This window comes from Acomys minous (genome assembly GCF_964271855.1).
Source record: "Acomys minous genome assembly, chromosome: 20".
In the NCBI taxonomy this organism is placed as follows: Eukaryota; Metazoa; Chordata; class Mammalia; order Rodentia; family Muridae; genus Acomys; species Acomys minous.
The window spans coordinates 10,033,864-10,054,693 of NC_140502.1; the positions used below are offsets into that span (position 1 = coordinate 10,033,864).

Sequence of the window (20,830 nt, forward strand, 5' to 3'; positions counted from 1 at the left end):
AATAACTCAATTTTAATTATTAATATACACTCCACAGTTTGTATGCACAGGAGGCCTCAGTTGTATCAAAAGTGAGGAAGTTAACTGTAAAAAGTTCCTCTATGGTGTCAAATGTGCCTCCTGGGATATCATAATGAATCTTTGTTTGAAGATCAATTCTTTTAGGCTTCTATTGGCTCTCTCCGCTATGGCATGTCCCTGTGGATTATGGCAGATGCCAGTGGAGTGTTTAAGGCACCAAAATTACGTGAATACCTTAAATTGGGCAGAAGTGTAAGCTGGGACTTTGTCAGTCTTAATATCTCATGGCACCCACAAATCCAGCATGACACTCTTATTGGCCTTAATAGTGTGGGCTGTTCCTTACCTGAGAGAGCCTATGCACAGACAAACTTGAAATATGTGTCAAGGATTGCATGGACATATTTAACATTACCAAAGCTCAGAGTGTAGGTAATATCCATTTGCCAACCAGAGATGGGCATGACTGTCCTAAGAGTAACAAACTAAGAGTAACCCTAAGAGGCTCCGGTATCATAAGAGAGGTGCAAGATTTACAGGCATGAGCCACATGTTTACATTGTGTCAAGAGAAATTCAGGAAATAGAGTGTGTGTGCCGGAAGGAGACAGGTGGAATCTGTGATGAAGGATCCTTGCATGTTCTATGGGGGCACGTGCCACTAAGACAATAAGCTTGTCCACTTGGCCATTCCCCTCAGCTATGGTACCATGGAGCCCTGTATGGAAGCATACATGTTCCATAAACCAATGATGCTGTCTGTTATCCAGCATGATTCTTGAGGTACCATTCATGTTGTCGATGAGAAGAGGGGAGGATCAAGGGCAGGGCAGGAGCAGAACCCTGACCATTTGTACAGCATAATTGCTGTCAGAGAAGATGTTAATGGGCTCCTGCGGTCAGAGTTCCAGAGCCTTCAGGACAGCCAGAAGTTCTCCCAATTGGACCTAGGGCAGGTTGGGGAACATGTGAGTTATATCTGCCTGATTAGGTCTCTTAAGGATGACCCAAAAAAAGGATGTGTTTGTGTCAGTGAATGCCAAGGTAGTTCAAGAAATGAGGCATCCAGAGAGTCTGGAAAAGGGGGTGCTCTCTAGGCACAAGAGGGTATGGGATTGTAAAAGTTTGTGTGCTGAGAGATGGTTATCAATGTTATTGGGGTATCCTGGCATTGGGATATGGAAGAGGGAACTATCTCAAAAAAGAAATTTGAATTTCTGACACATAAAAGAGGAAGACATTGAGGGGTTCTGTATTAAAGATTTTGTTAGTGTATTTCTGTGTTTGGATGGCTAACATAAGAAGGAGATCAGTTTTTGTGGCTAATTTATGAGTATATGACCAAGAGAGGTGGATCCAATAAAGAGGCCAATTGTTGGACTAGAAGACAGACAATGGAACTTCCCCCATCCAGAGGATAATATTAAGGATCATAGCCCCATGGAGAAGAGAGAGCTTGATACTTTGTGGAGAAATGTTTGGGTGGATCAGAAGCATGTGGCAATAGGTTGAGAAGAGGGAGCAACCCAATGGGAGGAAAAGAGAGGAAAGGTGAGCCAACTAAGTTGACCACAGAGTTTTGGGAGATCATTAAGGGAATGTGACCCTTTAATTAGTAGTGGGGTGGGGTGAGAGGTTTTATCTCACTGGTGATCTTATATCCCAGGAAGATGAAGAAGGGGCAGGGTCTGAATCTTCTCATTAGCAAATGTAAGGCCAACTCTCTCAAGATCTGAGACCAATATTTTTAGTAGGTTCAAAAGGGAACCCTTGAAGCAATGTGCAAGTAACTGATTGTCCGTATAATGGATGACCAGGCAGTGACGCTGTACTCTCACCATGCCCTTGAAGCAAGATGGAGGGCCTAATTCTCCTTGCCTGGGGGAAAGCCTTCCATTGAAATCTCTGGGTGGTCACATTATGATTAGGTTTCCACACAGGAAGTCATAAATAGGGCCAGTTTTTGAGGGGAAAAAAGCAATGCTTAATGTCCACAATGACTAAGTAGAGGTGAATGGGGATGGCCCCAAGATGAGGGAAGTCAGTGTGGAAGGAGCCCATTTTAAGCATATGTTTACTTAGTCTAAGATCCTGAAGGAGTCTATAAATACCAGACTACTTTTTAATAACAAAAATAGGGGGGGCATATAGACCAGAAGATGGCTCGACATAACCAAGTAAAAATTGTTCCTATGGGATGTTTCCAATTTCTTTATAAAGGCACTTAATGCTATGAAGTTTCCCTTAGCAACACTAGTCCAACAAGGAGGTCTCCAAAGAGTCATCACTCAGTGGGGGGGACAGATGTTCAGACTTGCTATTGGGACTCCAGGTAAGAGAGGTATGGGAGAATGAGGAGATAGAAAGAACGAGAGGGTCCTGCAAACCTACAAGAAGACCATCAAGGCTGGCAGATCTGGATCCAGAAGAGCCGCCACAACCTACTGTAGCAACAAAGGACAGTGCATGCAGTAAACCTAGAACAGCTATTCGAATCTATCCAATGCACAGTGCACTCCTCACAGGTGGGTGGATAGAGGAGACTGACTCTGGCAGAACTCTGGGGCCCCCATTTGACCACTTCCCCTTTGTGGAGAGGCATGGTGGCACTCAGAGGAAGGGGAAGCGGGCTACCTAGATGAGACCTGATAAGCTGTGATCTAATGGTGGGGGAAGAGGTTCCCTTCTGTCACAGGCCTAGGGGATGAGAGTAAGGTGAAAGAGGGAGGAAAGGAGGGAGAATAGGAAGATACAAGTGAAGGAACAGCAATCTGGATGTATCTGAATAAATTATTTAAATAAAATTTTAAAAATGAAAACAAAATGCTGTTTAGTATGTTGGATAAATTGGGAGCCTTCAAATACTGTTGATGGGAGCACAAACTGGTGTAGACACTGTGGAAACCAGTGAGGTAATTCCTCTGAAAAATAGAATTAGATCTCCCATATGACCCAACTAAATTGCTCCTGGCAAATACTAAGAATATTCTATTTCCTACTTCAGAGGTGCATGTCTTTCTATGCTCACACCTTCTCTATTCAAAATAACTAGGGCATAGAAACACACTAGAGGTCCATGAGATTACAAGTAAATGATAAAACTGTGGATCTCTGGTGGTTTGACTAAGGATGGCCCCCATAGGCTCATAGATCTGAATGCTTAGTCAACAGGGAGTGGCACTATTTAAAACATAAGGAGGCATGGCTTTGTTGGAGGAATTATAAAGTAGGCTTTGAGGTTTCAGAAGCTCTTGCCAGGCCCAAGGTCTCCCTCTCTGCATACAGAGCAGGATGCTGTTCTCAGCTATTGCTCTGGTGTCTCCCTGTATACCATGCTGCTTTTCTCCATGATGATAATGGACAAACCTCAGAAACTGTAAGCAAGCCCCCAATGAAATGTTTCGTTTCATAGGAATCGCCTTGGCCATGGTGTCTCTACACAGGAACCGACAGTGACTAGGACAGGTATCTGTACAATTCAGGACTATATTCAGCTGTAAACAAAAGGAAACGTATGGAGGAAGAAAACATAAAGAGGGAAGCATCCAGATACAGAAAGACAAACGTTGCATGTTTTCACTCACATGTGGATATCATTGTTGAGGTCCTAGGGCTGTGTGTTTCATTTGAAGTACCTGAAGATTCCAGAAAAGTAGATAGGGACCATTGGTAGAGTGAGGGAAGACAGACCTTAAGGTTGTAAGCACACTATAACACAAGTGATGTCAAGTGGAAATAAGAAAAAATGGGGAATCGGGTCTAATCAGAGGGAGGAGGTGTAGCGCACAATAGGAGAAGGGGAAGGGATAATTAACAATAATGATGTATTAAAAAGCCACATGGAAACCTATTATTTTTGAGCATCCTAAATATTTCATGTATATATGAATGGATATGTGCGTAGATGTGAATTTAGTGTTATGTTTCACAGGACAATATGGTCCTCTCCTATGAGTTAAATTTGGTAAAAATCATGATGTAGTTCTCAAGGATCTTAGAGGAGGAAGAAATAGACAAGATGATGGAGTTTATGTCCTACAGTGGCAGTAGAGACAGGAAGAAAATGAGCTAGAGCAGTCAGGTTATACAGAAAAGACACTGGAAAAAAGGATGATTCCAGTATCACAAATGTAGTAAAATATGTCAAATAAACTCGTTTTCTGTTGACAAAATAAATCTAAAGGAGAAAGACAGTTTCTGGGCTTTACAAAAAAAGCACTCATACTGGATGATGGATGTTGCTCACAGGATCAGTAACCCAGGAATGAGGTGAGAGAATGAGACAGAGTAAGGACCTAACCGCATGAGATGTGGGAGAGATACAGCACATGCAGCTAAGCTCCAGGACCTTACTGGGGACAAAACGTGATTAAGAAACAAAGATTCAAGTGAAACAGGCAGACTGTGATCAGGTGGACAGTGTGCACTCTGATGGGGCCGCACCAGCACACTGGGAACTCATATTGAGTTGCTTATGATATATGCTACAGGGGTGAGGGGGAGTTGGTTAGCTGGTCTCATCAGAGATCTCTGCAGAGGAGCAGTCTATGGCTGCAGTCTTCCTGGATGAAGAAGCTGCAAAGGACATTTTCTGTACGCACTATCAACATCTGCACAAAAAACAGGTAGGGCTGTGGCGTTCCCATGGGTGTAGGGTGTGAGCATCTATGACCTGACTGTGATCAGGTAAACAGTGCACATGCACTCACATTCCAAAGCAATCAAATGCAGAGAAATAAGAAATGAGGGATGGGAGCCGGGCGTGGCGGCACACGCCTTTAATCCCAGCATTCGGGAGGCAGAGGCAGGCGGATCGCTGTGAGTTCGAGGCCAGCCTGGTCTACAAACTGAGTCCAGGACAGCCAAGGCTACATAGAGAAACCCTGTCTCGAAAAACCAAAAAAAAAAAAAAGAAAGAAATGAGGGATGGACACTACAGAGAGATGTTACACAGGACACAGGAGAGAGAAACGGGCTTTGCTACTCAGGGGATGTCTCCTGACAACACCACACAAAGCACTCTGATATTCGAATATCATCACGAGTATTGTTTTTATATTAATTTATTCTTGTTACATCCCAGTGGTTATCACATCCCTTGTATCCTCCCATTCTTCCCTCCCTCCCATTTTCCCCTTACTCCCCTCCCCTATGACTGTGACTGAAAGGGAATTCCTCACCCTATATATGCTCATAGGGTATCAAGTCTCTTCTTGGTAGCCTGCTATCCTTCCTCTGAGTGCCACCAGGTCTCCCCCTGCAGGGGACATGGTCAAATGTGAGGCACCAGAGTACGTGAGAAAGTCAATCTCACTTCCACTCAACTGTGGAGACTGTTCTGACCATTGGCTAGATCTGGGTAGGGGTTTAAAGTTTACTGCCTGTATTGTCCTTGGCTGGTGCCTTAGTTTGAGCGGGACCCCTATCTGCCCAAATCTGCCTATCATAAGGTTCTACTTGTAGGCTTCTAGGACCCTCTGGATCCTTCTACTTTGCCATTCTCCCGTGCTTCTCTCATCCAGAGTCTCAATGGGATGTCCTCCCCTCTGTCCCAGTTTCCTAGTTGGTGAAGACTTTCATGGGACATACCCCTTGGGCTAGTATGCAGATATAAGTGAGTATATACCATTTGAGTCTTTCTGCTTCTGGCTTAACTCACTCATTATGATCATTTCTAGTTCAATCCATTTGTCCACAAATATCGGGAATTCCTTGTTTTTAATAGCTGAGTAGTATTCCATAGTGTATATGTACCACAGTTTCTTTATCCATTCTTCTACTGAGGGACACTTACACTGTTTCCATGATCCGGCTATTAAGAATAAGGCTGCTATGAACATGGTTGAGCAAATTTTCTTGTTGTGGGCTGGAGCATCTTCTGGATATATTCCAAGGAGTAGAATAGCTGGGTCTTGAGGAAGCCCTATTCCCATTTATCTGAGATAGCACCAGATAGATTTCCAAAGTGGTTGTACTAGTTTGCATTCCCACCAGCAATGAAGGAGTGTTCCTCTCTCCCCACATCCTCGCCAGCATGTGGTGTCGCTTGAATTTTTGATCTTAGCCATCCTGATGGGTGTAAGATGGAATCTCAGAGTTGTTTTCATTTGCATTTCCCTTATGATTAAGGAGGTTGAGCCTTTCTTTAAGTGTTTCTCAGCCATTTGATATTCCTCTGTTGAGAATTCTCTGTTTAGTTCCAAGCCCCATTTCTCAATTGGGTTATTTGGTTTGGTGGTGTTTAATTTCTTGAGTTCTTTATATATTTTGGATATTAGACCTTTGTCAGATGTAGGGTTGGTGAAGATCTTTTCCCAGTCTGTAGACTGTCGCTTTGTTTTCTTGACAGTGTATCCTGCCTTACAGAAGCTTTTCAGCCTCATAAGGTCCCATTTATTATTAGTTGACATTAATGCCTGGGCTGTTGGTGTTCTGTTCAGGAAGTTGTCTCCTGTGCCAATATGTTCCAGGCTCTTCCCCACTTCTTCTTCTAAGTGACTTAGTGTCTCTGGTTTTATGTTGAGGTCTTTAATCCACTTGGATTTGAGTTTTGTGCAAGCTGACAAATATGGGTCCAGTTTCATTTTTTTACACATAGACATCCAGTTAGACCAGCACCATTTGTTGAAGATGCTATCCTTTTTGATTGAATGGATTTGGCTTCTTTGTCAAAAATCAAGTGACCATATGTGTGTGGGTTCATATCTGGGTCTTCGAATCAATTCCACTGATCAACCAGTCTGTTGCTGCATCACAAGTATTGTAATGCATCTACAGACACTGAAAGTTCAGGAGAGAGATCATAATCTTATTTAGACATTTTATTTTATCTAGGATTGGATAGCAAGGCTCTAAGCTTAAGACTCTCTACAGGCTCCATGGGGACCTCTCCTGCTCTTCCAAGCATCAAGCAATAGAGCCCCAAGGGCTAACAGGAGGAGGATAGCCAGGCTAATCCGGAGACAGTTCTCTAGTTTGTAATCTGAAGTAGAAGACTCTGTGGAGAGAAAAAGCAATATTTAAATTTATGCATCAACAAATACCAAATATATACACATATGTAATTTATTCCGGGCTGCTACTTCTTTTTTTATTTGATTAATTTATTCATTTGCATCTTAATTGTTAATATATATGTTATTTATTATTATTATTATTATTATTATTATTATTATTATTATTATTATTAATTTAGGGATGATACTTCTTAAATAACCATTACACATGCTCTTAGAACACAATACATCTCTACACGAGTTATTAAAAGATCACTTCTCCCAAATACACAGAACTGTAGGGATAGCTGAGAAGACGTCATGGGTGAGTGGTGAGTTATGGGCAGGAGATTACAAAAGGCATCTACTACACCTTCTACACCACCAGACCCATTCAAGGATTATATTTTGGAACAAAACACTAAAAAAAAAAAAGCATGCTGGATCCATACAGAAATCATCAGAGACAGCATCACTTGGGATCAATGCTCATTACTAGGATATTGTCATTGTGGTTTTTCTAATTCAAGAATATTTGGGAGAATCAGTTGGGTGACCCAAGCCATTAACTACTTAAGACCAGGTTCTATTTTCAGAGTAAATGTTCATAATTTTGTTCATGCTTCTCAGCTGCAAATTTACAATACAGATAGCAATAACCAACTCCATTTGATAAGTTCTAGATGTCCCTTTATACTCAATTCTTTGAAAATGAATACTCATGACTCTGGGTTCCTCCTCCTCTGTCTCCCTACCATCTCTACCCAACCTCATCCTCGCCACAAGCCCCTTTTCCACACTCATGTGCTTTTGTTTTCTGTGAGATCCAATGCACTCATTGAACCCGACAGATCTGTGTGATTATGCCTGTGTAAGTTACCACAGGGGCCTGGTGGACTCACAAAAGATTACACAACCAATGGCAGTGATGCCCTAATTTCCAGAACCTGTCAGTACTCATTAGTTCATCATAAGGGTGTCAGAAACTCTTGAGACCTTCTCCATCTGTAGTTAGATGTTGACAAGAGACAGATGCATCAACCAAGGGCCATGCATGGAGAGTACCTAGACCCCTGCTCAGGTGTGCTCAATAGGCAGCTCAGTCTCTCTGAGGGCCACCTAATAGTTGGAGCAAGGCTGTTCCTGATATAGACTCTGTTGCCTGCTTCTTGATCACTTCCTTCTGGCAGGGAGGCCTTCCCAAGCCACACAGGAAGAGGCACAGGAAGTCTTGATGAGACCATGATAGGCTGGGGTCAGATGATAGGGGAGGAGGGCTCCACCTTTCTGAGAACTAGGGGAGGGTGGGAGGAAGAGAGGAAGGGGGCTGCAAGTGGGATGTAAACTAAATAAAATTTTAAAATATAAACTTGCTTGTAAAAAGAAAACAAGTTGGAATATGGTAAAAACCATGTTGAGGGAATACAAAAGAGCACAGACAAATAACATATCCAATAGGACTTATGAAATTTCATGCAACCAGGACATGATGATGAGAGGAGGTTTGTATATTCGCCAATTAAGATGTCTGTTGAGATGTGACCAGGTGTCTGATCAGATAGATGTCATATACTCCATTAAATACAAAACTCAGGATCATGGAAGTGTCTGACTATGGCACTAAAATAAATGAGCATCAGAAAAACACTTCACTTGAGCAAATCCTACAAATGTTTATCATTATGCTAGTCTCCTTTCTGTTGTGGTAATAAAATACTATGACCAAGAGCAACTTGGAGGGGAAAGTTGATTTATCTTGAAGATCCCCCATCCTTAAGGACCCCATGTAAGCCAACGTCTGGGGCAATGAAGAAGACAGCCTACCCAGTCCTCTTGTAAGGACCCTCATTAAGGCCAAAGTCTGTAAATCTCCACTGCTGCAGACTACTTTTACACTTCCCTTCTCTGACAGTAAAACAATTCTGAGTGGAGCCACAACTAACTGATCCTAGCCACCTGCCAGGGTAGACAGTTCCAATAGTTAAAGAAATACACCGTTTTCACGAACAACACAGACAGCCTGTCTCAAAAAAGTCCAAACATACTCTCCTCTAGTCGAGCTGATCAGCAAACGATCTATCACATAGCAACAACAAATTAGGGGAAGCCAGGTTAAAGTTCCTAATGTCCCCTGTGACTGCTTCAACCAATATTTTCCATAGGTCAACTTGCCTCTCCACCTATTACCAAACCACAAAATGCCAAGGTTCATAACTCCTAGATTGTAGCTTTTCTGTCCAAATGCCAACCACTCACGTACTGTAAAATTCATTTCTTCATCTAAAACCTCTAAGATCACTACAAATTTGCTGCTCAGGGTTGCCTCACTCTAATGAGTAGATAGACCCCAGTGCACTGGAACAGTAAACCTCTTGCTTTTGTATTGATCCAGTCCCCATCTCTCATTTGGGTGTTTCGAGGAATAGGCTCTCCTGACTAGGCATCTATTTCACACTGTGCATTTGAGTGAGGTCCGGGAACGAGCTATTGCAGGACTCTGAAACTGAAACCATGTATGAACACTGTTCCCTGCCTCCCTAACTCTGGGTTTCTGTTTGGCTGCTGCTGACAGGGATATTGGCAGTCATATTGGGGATTAGTAAACTCACACAATAACACTGACAAAGAATTGAATGAGTGCATTGCACACTAGGGCCAAAAGTTTAATCCCAGCATGTGGGAAGCAGAAGCAGGTGGGTCTCCGTGAGTTTGAGTCCAGCCTGACCTACTTACAGAGTTTCATGACAGACAACGTACAATGAGGTGATGAACCAAGAAGAAATATTTGAATGGGAAAGAAAAATAGAATACCAAGTCTCAGAGAAAGGGAAGTTCACAGCTCTGTCTGTCCACTCAGGTTGACAGAAGCCCAATGCTGAAAGTCCCTTAAGGGGACACAGGATTCAATATTGTGCTGAGGTGTTGGGTCCTCTCCATATCCTTTGGCTTGTTTACAACCCATATGCGCCTTCCCACTTCTCTCCTCCCAATACTGTTAGAAAATAAGAATAATAAAAAGTGAGGGAAGAAGAATCTTGAGGAGACTGCACTCCCCCTGTGTTCCTTTTCTCCCACTGTCACTCTAATTCTCATTGAGAACCTTCATACACAGCTCAGAGCCACATGCAAAAAGGTTACACTGTGGGCAGTAGTCTGGGCCTCTTCTGGATCAGCTAATAATCAGGAGAGTACCCAAAGCCATGCATACAGGACACTCTGATTTACAAAATGCTTCAATAGACGCTTTCCTCTCAGGTGACTCTAGGCTAGGTCAAGTTGACAATTATGCTAAACAGCACAAGCACCAGACCATGCTTATCTGTTGACTGTTTACACACAACCTTAGCACACAACTTCCTCTTCTTAGCTCTTCTGTGTGTTATTGTAGTATTTAGCTGCCTGGCTTCCTGACGGCAACGTTGTGTCATTCAGTTTGAAAATATGTTTTTTGTTTTACATTGGATTATTTGTTAATAGTTTTATACTTTGAAATATCATAGATACATGAAATATATTTTGCTTCTATTCATGTTCCAGTTCTGACTCTCATCCCATGAACTACAAAAAACAGCTTCTTTACCCAAAAAGTCCCACTCTATTTTCCATGATGCTTTTTCTTGGGATATTGTTTCTTCCTGCATCCTCAGATTCACCCTTCTGTCCCTAACCCATCAACACCCACAGTTTCCCATACTTCTCAGACAACACTTCTGTTCCCATCGTCTACATATCTAGAATCTGTCACCTCCATTGAAACACTGAAACATACCCAATAACTGAGAGAGCTGAGGATACAGACAGAATCTTATCCATCATGAAGCTGGGGCATAATCATACAAGGTCCTGACGATGAATCTCTCTTGTTCTCTTCTGTGAATGTCTCATGCGTTCTCAAGCAACATGGTGGCTATTTGGACACAACACTGTGCTCATATAATATGGTGTAAGGCAAAGATTATAGTAGTCCTGAATGGGAAAAAACGACGATGGGCCATTTCAAATTCTCTATCACAATTAGCTAAGGGTGACTACGTGGTGTGGTTGTGTGTGTGTGTGTGTGTTTCTGTGTGTGATTGTGTGTGTCTGTGTGTTTCTCAATGTTTGTCTGTGTGTTATTGTATGATGCAGTATGTTACACAGCCAGCAACTGAGTGGCACCCCAAATATCACAATGAGTAATATCGCTTCTCCAAATTAATACACCTGCATATACACTATCACATAATTAGCCAATAATATTCAGCTTCTACAATGACAATGAAATCAATTACAGTCATGACACCGGTACAGTGTGAAACAAACAATACACAGCAGACATGTAGATATATTGTTGTATCCCACATGGCATCCACTGAGGTCTCCCTAAGCACAGAGATAACAAAACAATGTCAAACATACTTACCTGGGATTGGAAGCTCAAGGGGTTCACTAGGAAGTGACCATAAGTATGAATTCTTTTTGAAAGAGCCAAAGCATCTGTAGGTCCTCCTGTGCCCTGGGCTCAAAGGGGAGATGATGAATGTCTTGTGGTCCTGATAGGAGCAGTTCTGAGGAAAGGAAGCATTTCCATCTCTGCAGAGGATGAAGGTGTCAAAGACTCGCTGTGAGTGACAGAGGAGAGTCACATTTCTTTCTGAGAGACCCCGGTGGCCAGAATCAATAGTAAGGGATGGCTTTTCCTCATAAACACCTGGAATTAAAGACCCTGTTAATAGCTGTCATGGCAGCACATGCCGTTGATCCTAGCAGTCAGGAAGCAAGACAGATATATCACTGTGAGTTTAAAACCAACCTGGTCTATATAAATATTTTGAGGCCAGCCGCATTTACATGGGACATCCTGTCTAAGAATAATCACAAAACGATCCTGTTATTTATCATTATAATTAAGCCTACAATTCACAGACTGAGCAGAGGAAAGAACACATGAAAACAAAAGGTAATTCATCCATTGCTATTCTACAGAAATCACAAAACATGTTTCCATTTTTTATATGAACAAGGACCATAGGGAGGCTCTATATAGGTACTGTAGGAAGATGCTGTAATTTCCCATGAACCCCATTCCTTAGGAGCAATAGTCCATATTCTGAATGGAGGCTAGACCACAGTCAGTGCAGTGGGAGGATGACAAACCTCATCCTCAGGGAATCAGACTTAGCTGCTAGGTTCCTGCCTAATATACACAACACCCTGGGTTCTGTTACCATCACCATGTGAATGCTGTGTTGATTATAAGGGTAGTCATAAGAGAGTAGAGGAATCAAAAGTTCAAGATTATGATTAGATATATATCAAGTCTAAGGCCAGACTGAGATATTGAGATCCTCTCTAAAAAAAAGTAAAGAAAAATGAAAATTGAAGAGGAAAGGATGAAATGAGAGGAGAGAAAAGCAGAAAAAAGGAGACAAACAATAGGAAAAAGGACAGGCCAATGTACGTGTGGAGTAGAAATTTAGCAAACCATTGTATGGAGTAATAGTTCCTACGCTTTGAAGTAGCCTTTGTTAGTGATTTTTATCTGAGATTTTTATGGACTTGTTCTCTTGAAGAATTCTCAGAGCCTTTGCATAACAGAGTCCGGAGACAGGCCTTGCAAACCAGGAAGTCTCTTAAGGCTGAGAACTGCTGGGTGACGGGTCTTTCAAGACAACCCCGAGATCAGATAAGAAGGCTTGCTATGTAGAAATTCCCACTCTGTAACAATTTAAGAAAAGCTCTCAGAGGCTGTCTATACTTCAGAGACTGACAATCCCTTCTGCTCAGAAACATAAACTCATCCCAGAGTGGTTCATTTTTCTTCAATAAATCCTCCCAAGTAAATCAGAAGACCTGCATATGGGAGCAGAGATAGAGGCAGGGCCTGTGCGGGAACATAGATACTTCAGTGAAGTGGGCAACAGTGACTGAGGCTAAAGTACAGTATTCTTAACATTTGCACACCTGTCACCGTCAACTCCAGTTTGTCACTAATTTGTGACCATTGAGCTCCCTTCTTGGGCCAACAGTAGTAAATCCCCGCATTGGTGTGTATCATGTTACGGAGAATGAACTCAAACACCTCCTGGGATCCCTGTGGGGTAGAATCATGACATTCTCTATCAGATACATAATGGAACAGGCACACTGTGGTCACTCCTGGAGGGGTCCTGCAGAAGATGGTCACATCACTGCCCTTGGAAACCACAATTCCTGGAACTGCCCATATTGTGGGCTGAGACAATGGACCTGCAGAGACACAGAAAAAGAGATCTAACCATCTGATGTCAGGAGAGCCTGCTTCCCAAGGAGCTTACACATCAAGAAGGAATCAAGAAAGTGCATCACAGAGATGCCCACAGGCCAATATGGCAGGGCTAATTCCTCTGTTGACATTCCTTCTTCCCAGATGACTCTCAATTACGTCATGTTGAAGAAAACTAACCAGCACACCTCCAAAGGGAAATCTCAACTCAGTTTCCAGAACTTCTGACACATTTCAGGTGGCCTAAATAATCTTCACTGTTACCAACAATGTAAGACTAGCTCTCCTGCCTTAGTGCTATCTAATAGCGTCTCTCTTGTCTCCTGCCTGCCAAGGAATGAACACTCTGCGTTGCCTTTCTTCTCACCAAACTTTGCCACTTCCATGGGACAGTCAATATGATGTCCCATTACATCTCTGGTCTATGTCTTATGTTAACTTTGCTTCTGTATAAAAACCCAAGCATTATGCACTCCTCCAATATCAAAAAATGTCTGGGAGCCTCAGAAAATAACTGAATCCTGTATTAATGCACCCTCATTGGACAGCATTGACATCAACCCTGTCCCAAAAATGATGTGTCCTCCCAGGAGTAGGATTCAGGAAGAGAGCCAGACATAGTCCAGGTGAAAAGAGATGGAGAGAAGATGAAAGCAAAATCAAACTTAATTCAAAATCATCCTCAGGAACAAAGGTGTGTGTGTCTGTGTGTGTGTGCGTGTGTGTGTATGTGTGTCTGTGTGTGTCTGTGTCTGTGTCTGTGTGTCTGTCTGTCTGAATGCCACATCCCTTGTGCCATTTGTTCCAATATCCTTCTGAGCCAGATATCTTGTGCATATTACCAGCCGGTAAAGGAGAATCCACAGCCCAAGATGGACTAAATAGGAAGTAAGTGGAGGGGTGGGTGACAATGAAAATCCCATCTTAGAGTCTGCTCAGGAGGCCTCTGCAAGCAGATCCCGTACTATTCCCATCCAAATTCAGTTCCCCAAGGCTAAAACAGAGAACAGACTCACCATCGTGTGCCCAAATCCTCTGCTCTATTAAACACACTGAAACAGGAAAAAAGACCCGGTGAGAGAAGTCTGTCCTGTTATACACTGATCCCAACTAGAGCTCAGATGAAAAGACCAGGCCAGACGGACATACTGAGGTCAGGAGGGACCCCTTTGCAGCCATAAGGCCAGGCACTCACAGAGGGAAAGTTCTGTGAACAGAACCCAGGTCCTAAAACTGGGAGTCTATATTCATTACCCTCTGGCTAAGAATAATGACCTCTGTAACACTTACCAAATCCAAGAAGAGCAGCCCCAAGGCCCATGGCAGCACCTCATGCCAGATCTCCACATGCACACACAGAGGGAACTGGTGACAGAGTCTGCACAGAGGGACTTAACCAATGAGACTGAGCCGACTGGAGTACAGAACCTCTGTCAGGGATGATGACATCCAAATAAACAGAAAGGGGATGTGCTTTTACACAAGACCAGCCTGTGACTCACCAATTCTATACCACAGCTCTGGTCCAGGCAACAGTTTCTCTATACACTTCCTGTTCTGGATTGAAATTCTTAAAGGCATTATGGGTGTGCACATACTGACGTCTGGTGTTCCCATATGTGGTGTAGACTTGTGGGCAAGGTCAGAGAAAACAATGAGATGCAGCCAGAAAACATGGATCCCCAATGCTCCGTGAATACACTGGAACAGTTACACTAAACTGGATGGGATATACGCAGATGTAAAATATGACAACTTGGAATACAGGAGGAGAAGACCAGGAAAGATACAGACAAATGCTTCTGTAGTATGTGCATGATCTCAGTAAATAATTCTCCTGACCAACTAAGGAAACAGCCAAGTCTCTCTTGATCCTACTCCAAAGAGTCCAGCCTCTGGGTGAGGAGGGTGAGGAGGGAGATGGGAGGGGGCTCGGGCAGAGGAGTTGAGAGGGGTTGAGCCGCCACAGGGACACCAGGAGTCTGGTGAAAACATCAAGGGTAAGAGGCTGCAGGTGCGTTTATTCGGCAGGAGACAGCAGGTTCTATGGCTTTGGCCAACCGGTCAGGTTCCTCCACACCATCTCTAAGCTGGGCAATGGGTGCTCATTTCTGGGGGACATGAGGAGAAGACCAAGAAGCACCAGGAGGAATGAGCTGGGCCTGGGATGTAAGTGAAAAGCAAATGGGAAATCAAAATGGGAGAAAAACTATACAAGCATGGAGGTTTAGGTTGGAGTATTTTTAGTGCATCATTGTGCTGTAGGCTACTTAAATATATCCTAATCTCTCTGTGTGGGTATTTGTGTATAAAACTGCTTAAGGAGTAACTACTGATTTCACTAAAATAACTCAATTTTAATTATTAATATACACTCCACAGTTTGTATGCACAGGAGGCCTCAGTTGTATCAAAAGTGAGGAAGTTAACTGTAAAAAGTTCCTCTATGGTGTCAAATGTGCCTCCTGGGATATCATAATGAATCTTTGTTTGAAGATCAATTCTTTTAGGCTTCTATTGGCTCTCTCCGCTATGGCATGTCCCTGTGGATTATGGCAGATGCCAGTGGAGTGTTTAAGGCACCAAATTACGTGAATACCTTAAATTGGGCAGAAGTGTAAGCTGGGACTTTGTCAGTCTTAATATCTCATGGCACCCACAAATCCAGCATGACACTCTTATTGGCCTTAATAGTGTGGGCTGTTCCTTACCTGAGAGAGCCTATGCACAGACAAACTTGAAATATGTGTCAAGGATTGCATGGACATATTTAACATTACCAAAGCTCAGAGTGTAGGTAATATCCATTTGCCAACCAGAGATGGGCATGACTGTCCTAAGAGTAACAAACTAAGAGTAACCCTAAGAGGCTCCGGTATCATAAGAGAGGTGCAAGATTTACAGGCATGAGCCACATGTTTACATTGTGTCAAGAGAAATTCAGGAAATAGAGTGTGTGTGCCGGAAGGAGACAGGTGGAATCTGTGATGAAGGATCCTTGCATGTTCTATGGGGGCACGTGCCACTAAGACAATAAGCTTGTCCACTTGGCCATTCCCCTCAGCTATGGTACCATGGAGCCCTGTATGGAAGCATACATGTTCCATAAACCAATGATGCTGTCTGTTATCCAGCATGATTCTTGAGGTACCATTCATGTTGTCGATGAGAAGAGGGGAGGATCAAGGGCAGGGCAGGAGCAGAACCCTGACCATTTGTACAGCATAATTGCTGTCAGAGAAGATGTTAATGGGCTCCTGCTGTCAGAGTTCCAGAGCCTTCAGGACAGCCAGAAGTTCTCCCAATTGGACCTAGGGCAGGTTGGGGAACATGTGAGTTATATCTGCCTGATTAGGTCTCTTAAGGATGACCCCAAAAAAGGATGTGTTTGTGTCAGTGAATGCCAAGGTAGTTCAGGAAATGAGGCATCCAGAGAGTCTGGAAAAGGGGGTGCTCTCTAGGCACAAGAGGGTATGGGATTGTAAAAGTTTGTGTGCTGAGAGATGGTTATCAATGTTATTGGGGTATCCTGGCATTGGGATATGGAAGAGGGAACTATCTCAAAAAAGAAATTTGAATTTCTGACACATAAAAGAGGAAGACATTGAGGGGTTCTGTATTAAAGATTTTGTTAGTGTATTTCTGTGTTTGGATGGCTAACATAAGAAGGAATTCAGTTTTTGTGGCTAATTTATGAGTATATGACCAAGAGAGGTGGATCCAATAAAGAGGCCAATTGTTGGACTAGAAGACAGACAATGGAACTTCCCCCATCCAGAGGATAATATTAAGGATCAGAGCCCCATGGAGAAGAGAGAGCTTGATACTTTGTGGAGAAATGTTTGGGTGGATCAGAAGCATGTGGCAATAGGTTGAGAAGAGGGAGCAACCCAATGGGAGGAAAAGAGAGGAAAGGTGAGCCAACTAAGTTGACCACAGAGTTTTGGGAGATCATTAAGGGAATGTGACCCTTTAATTAGTAGTGGGGTGGGGTGAGAGGTTTTATCTCACTGGTGATCTTATATCCCAGGAAGATGAAGAAGGGGCAGGGTCTGAATCTTCTCATTAGCAAATGTAAGGCCAACTCTCTCAAGATCTGAGACCAATATTTTTAGTAGGTTCAAAAGGGAACCCTTGAAGCAATGTGCAAGTAACTGATTGTCCGTATAATGGATGACCAGGCAGTGACGCTGTACTCTCACCATGCCCTTGAAGCAAGATGGAGGGCCTAATTCTCCTTGCCTGGGGGAAAGCCTTCCATTGAAATCTCTCGGTGGTCACATTATGATTAGGTTTCCACACAGGAAGTCATAAATAGGCCCAGTTTTCGAGAGGAAAAAAGCAATGCTTAATGTCCACAATGACTAAATAGAGGTGAACAGGGACGGCCCCCAGATGTGGGAAGCCAGTGTGGAAGGAGCCCATTTTAAGCATATGTTTACTTAGTCTAAGATCCTGAAGGAGTCTATAAATACCAGACTACTTTTTAATAACAAAAATAGGGGGGTCATATGGACCAGAAGATGGCTCGACATAACCAAGTAAAAATTGTTCCTATGGGATGTTTCCAATTTCTTTATAAAGGCACTTAATGCTATGAGTTTTCCTCTTAGCACCACTGGTCCAACAAGGAGGTCTCCAAAGGGTCTTCACTCAGTGCGGGGGACAGATGTTCAGACTTGCTATTGGGACTCCAGGTAAGAGAGGTATGGGAGAATGAGGAGATAGAAAGAACCAGAGGGTCCTGCAAACCTACAAGAAGACCATCAAGGCTGGCAGATCTGGATCCAGAGGAGCCGCCACAATCTACTGTAGCAACAAAGGACAGTGCATTCAGTAAACCTAGAACAGCTATTCGAATCTATCCAATGCACAGTGCACTCCTCACAGGTGGGTGGATAGAGGAGACTGACTCTGGCAGAACTCTGGGGCCCCCATTTGACCACTTTCCCTTTGTGGAGAGGCATGGTGGCACTCAGAGGAAGGGGAAGCAGGCTACCTAGATGAGACCTGATAACCTGAACTAATGGTGGGGGAAGAGGTTCCCTTCTGTCACAGGCCTAGAGGATGAAAATAAGGTGAAAGAGGGATGAAAGGAGGGAGAAAAAGGAAGATACAAGTGAAGGAACAGCAATCTAGATGTAATCTGAATAAATTATTTAAATAAAATTATAAAAATGAAAACAAAATGCTGTTTAGTATGTTGGATAAATTGGGAGCCCTCAAATACTGTTGATGGGAGCACAAACTGGGGTACACACTGTGGAAACCAGTGAGGTAATTCCTCTGAAAAATAAAACTAGATCTACCATATGACCCCACGATACTGCTCCTGGCAAATACTCAAAATATTCTATTTTCTACTTTAGAGGTGCATGTCTTTGTATGCTCACACCTTCTCTATTCAAAATAACTAGGTCACAGAAGATAACTAGGTCACTAGAGGTCCATCAGATTACAAGTAAATGATAAAACTGTGAGTCTCTGGTAGTTTGACTGATGATGGCACCCATAGGCTCATAGATCTGAGTGCTTAGTCACCAGAGAGTGGCACTATTTAAAACATAAGGAGGCATGGCTTTGTTGGAGGAATTATAAAGAATGCTTTGAGGTTTCAGAAGCCCTTGCCAGGCCTAGAGTCTCCCTCTCTGCATACAGAGCAGGATGCTGTTCTCAGCTATTGCTCTGGTGTCTCCCTGTATACCATGATGCTTCTCTCCATGATGATAATGGACAAACCTCAGAAACTGTAAGCAAGCCCCCAATGAATTGTTTCCTTTCATAGGAATTGGCTCGGTCATGGTGTCTCTACACAGCAATGGAGAGCAGTGACTAGGACAGGTATCTGTACAATTCAGGACCATATTCAGCTGTAAAGAAAAGATAACTTACAGGTAAGCAGATGAAGGAGGAAAACACTACACTGAGGGAAGCATCCAGATACAAAAAGACAAACGTTGCATGTTCTCACTCACATGTGGATATCATTGTTGAGGTTCTACGGCTGTGTGTTTCATTTGAAGTACATGAAGATTCCAGAAAAGTAGATAGGGACCATTGGTAGGGTGAGGGAAGACACACCCTAAGGGAGTCAGCACCCTATAACACAAGTGATGTCAAGGGGAAATATGGAATAACGGGGAAACGGGTCTAATCAGAGGGAGGTGGTGGAGCGCAGAATAGGAGTAGGGGAAGGGATAACTAACAATAATGATGTATTAAAAAGCCACATGGAAACCTACTATTATTGAGCTTCCTAAATATTTTATGTATATATGAATGGATATATGCATAGATGTGAATTTAATTAGTGTTATGCTTCACAGGAAAATATGGTCCTCTCGTATGAGTGAAATTTGGTAAAAATCATCATATAGTTCTCAAAGATCTTACAGGAGGGAGAAATAGACAAGATGATGGAGTTTATGTCGTACAGTGGCAGTAGAGATAGGAAGAAAATGAGCTAGAGCAGTCAGGTTATACAGAAAAAGGCACAGGAAAAAAAGGATGATTCCAGTGTCACAAATGTAGTAACATATGTCAAATAAACCCATATGCTGGTCACAAAATAAATATCAAAAAGAAAGACAGTTTCTGGGCTTTACAAAAGCACTCATACTGGATGATGGATGTTGCTCACAGGATCAGTAACCCAGGAATGAGGTGAGAGAATGAGACAGAGTAAGGACCTAACCGCATGAGATGTGGTAGAGACACAGCACATGCAGCTAAGCTCCAGGACCTTACTGGGGACAAAACGTGATTAAGAAACAAAGATTCAAGTGAACCAGGCAAAGCTGTGATCAGGTGGACAGTGTGCACTCTGATGGGGCTGCACGAGCACCCTGGGAACTCATATTGAGTTGCTTATGATATATGCTACAGGAGTGAGGGGGAGTTGGTTAGCTGGTCTCATCAGAGACCTCTGCAGAAGAGCAGTCTATGGCTGCAGTCTTCCTGGATGAAGAAGCTGCAAAGGACATTTTCAGTATGCACTATCAACATCTGCACAAAAAACAGGGAGGGCTGTGGCGTTCCCATGGGTGTAGGGTGTGAGCATCCATGACCTGACTGTGATCAGGTCAACACTGCACATGCACTCACACTCCAAAGCAATCAAATGCAGAGAAATAAGAAATGAGGGATGGACACTACAGAGAGGTCACACAGGACACAGGAGAGAGAAGTGGGCTCGGCTACACAGGGGGTGTCTCCTGAAAACACCACACAAAGCACTCTGATATTCCAATAACATCAAGGGTATTGTTTTTTTATTTTTTTATTAATTTATTCTTGTTACATCTCAATGGTTATCCCATCCCTTGTATCCTCCCATTCTTCCCTCCCTCCCATTTTCCCATTACTCCCCTCCCCTATGCCTGTGACTGAGGGGGAATTCCTCCCTCCCCCTGGATATGCTCATAGGGTATCAAGTCTCTTCTTCGTAGCCTGCTGTCCTTCCTCTGAGTGCCACCAGGTCTCCCCCTCCAGGGGACATGGTCAAATGTGAGGCACCAGAGTACATGAGAAAGTCATATCCCACTCTCCACTCAACTGTGGAAAATGTTCTG

General features: G+C 43.1%; 2 protein-coding genes across 5 annotated transcripts in view; both read right to left on the reverse strand.

Moving 5' to 3' along the window:
• The window catches only part of LOC311591271 (leukocyte immunoglobulin-like receptor subfamily A member 3), an 89,676-nt gene that overhangs the window by 57,446 nt on the left and 11,400 nt on the right, over positions 1 to 20,830 (reverse strand). The window lies entirely within an intron of this gene.
• On the reverse strand, positions 6,672 to 14,691 carry LOC311591280 (leukocyte immunoglobulin-like receptor subfamily A member 5). 2 transcript variants are annotated; one of them, XM_084770747.1, is made up of 5 exons: positions 14,550 to 14,691; positions 14,276 to 14,311; positions 12,959 to 13,243; positions 11,418 to 11,705; positions 6,672 to 7,017 (listed from the first exon to the last, which is right to left on the reverse strand). In XM_084770747.1, exons 1-5 carry the CDS (start codon positions 14,578 to 14,580, stop codon positions 6,878 to 6,880), a joined length of 780 nt encoding a protein of 259 aa, XP_084626873.1. In that variant the 5' UTR covers positions 14,581 to 14,691; the 3' UTR covers positions 6,672 to 6,877. The 2 variants fall into 2 exon arrangements, with proteins under 2 accessions (XP_084626873.1, XP_084626874.1); XM_084770748.1 differs by lacking the exon at positions 14,276 to 14,311.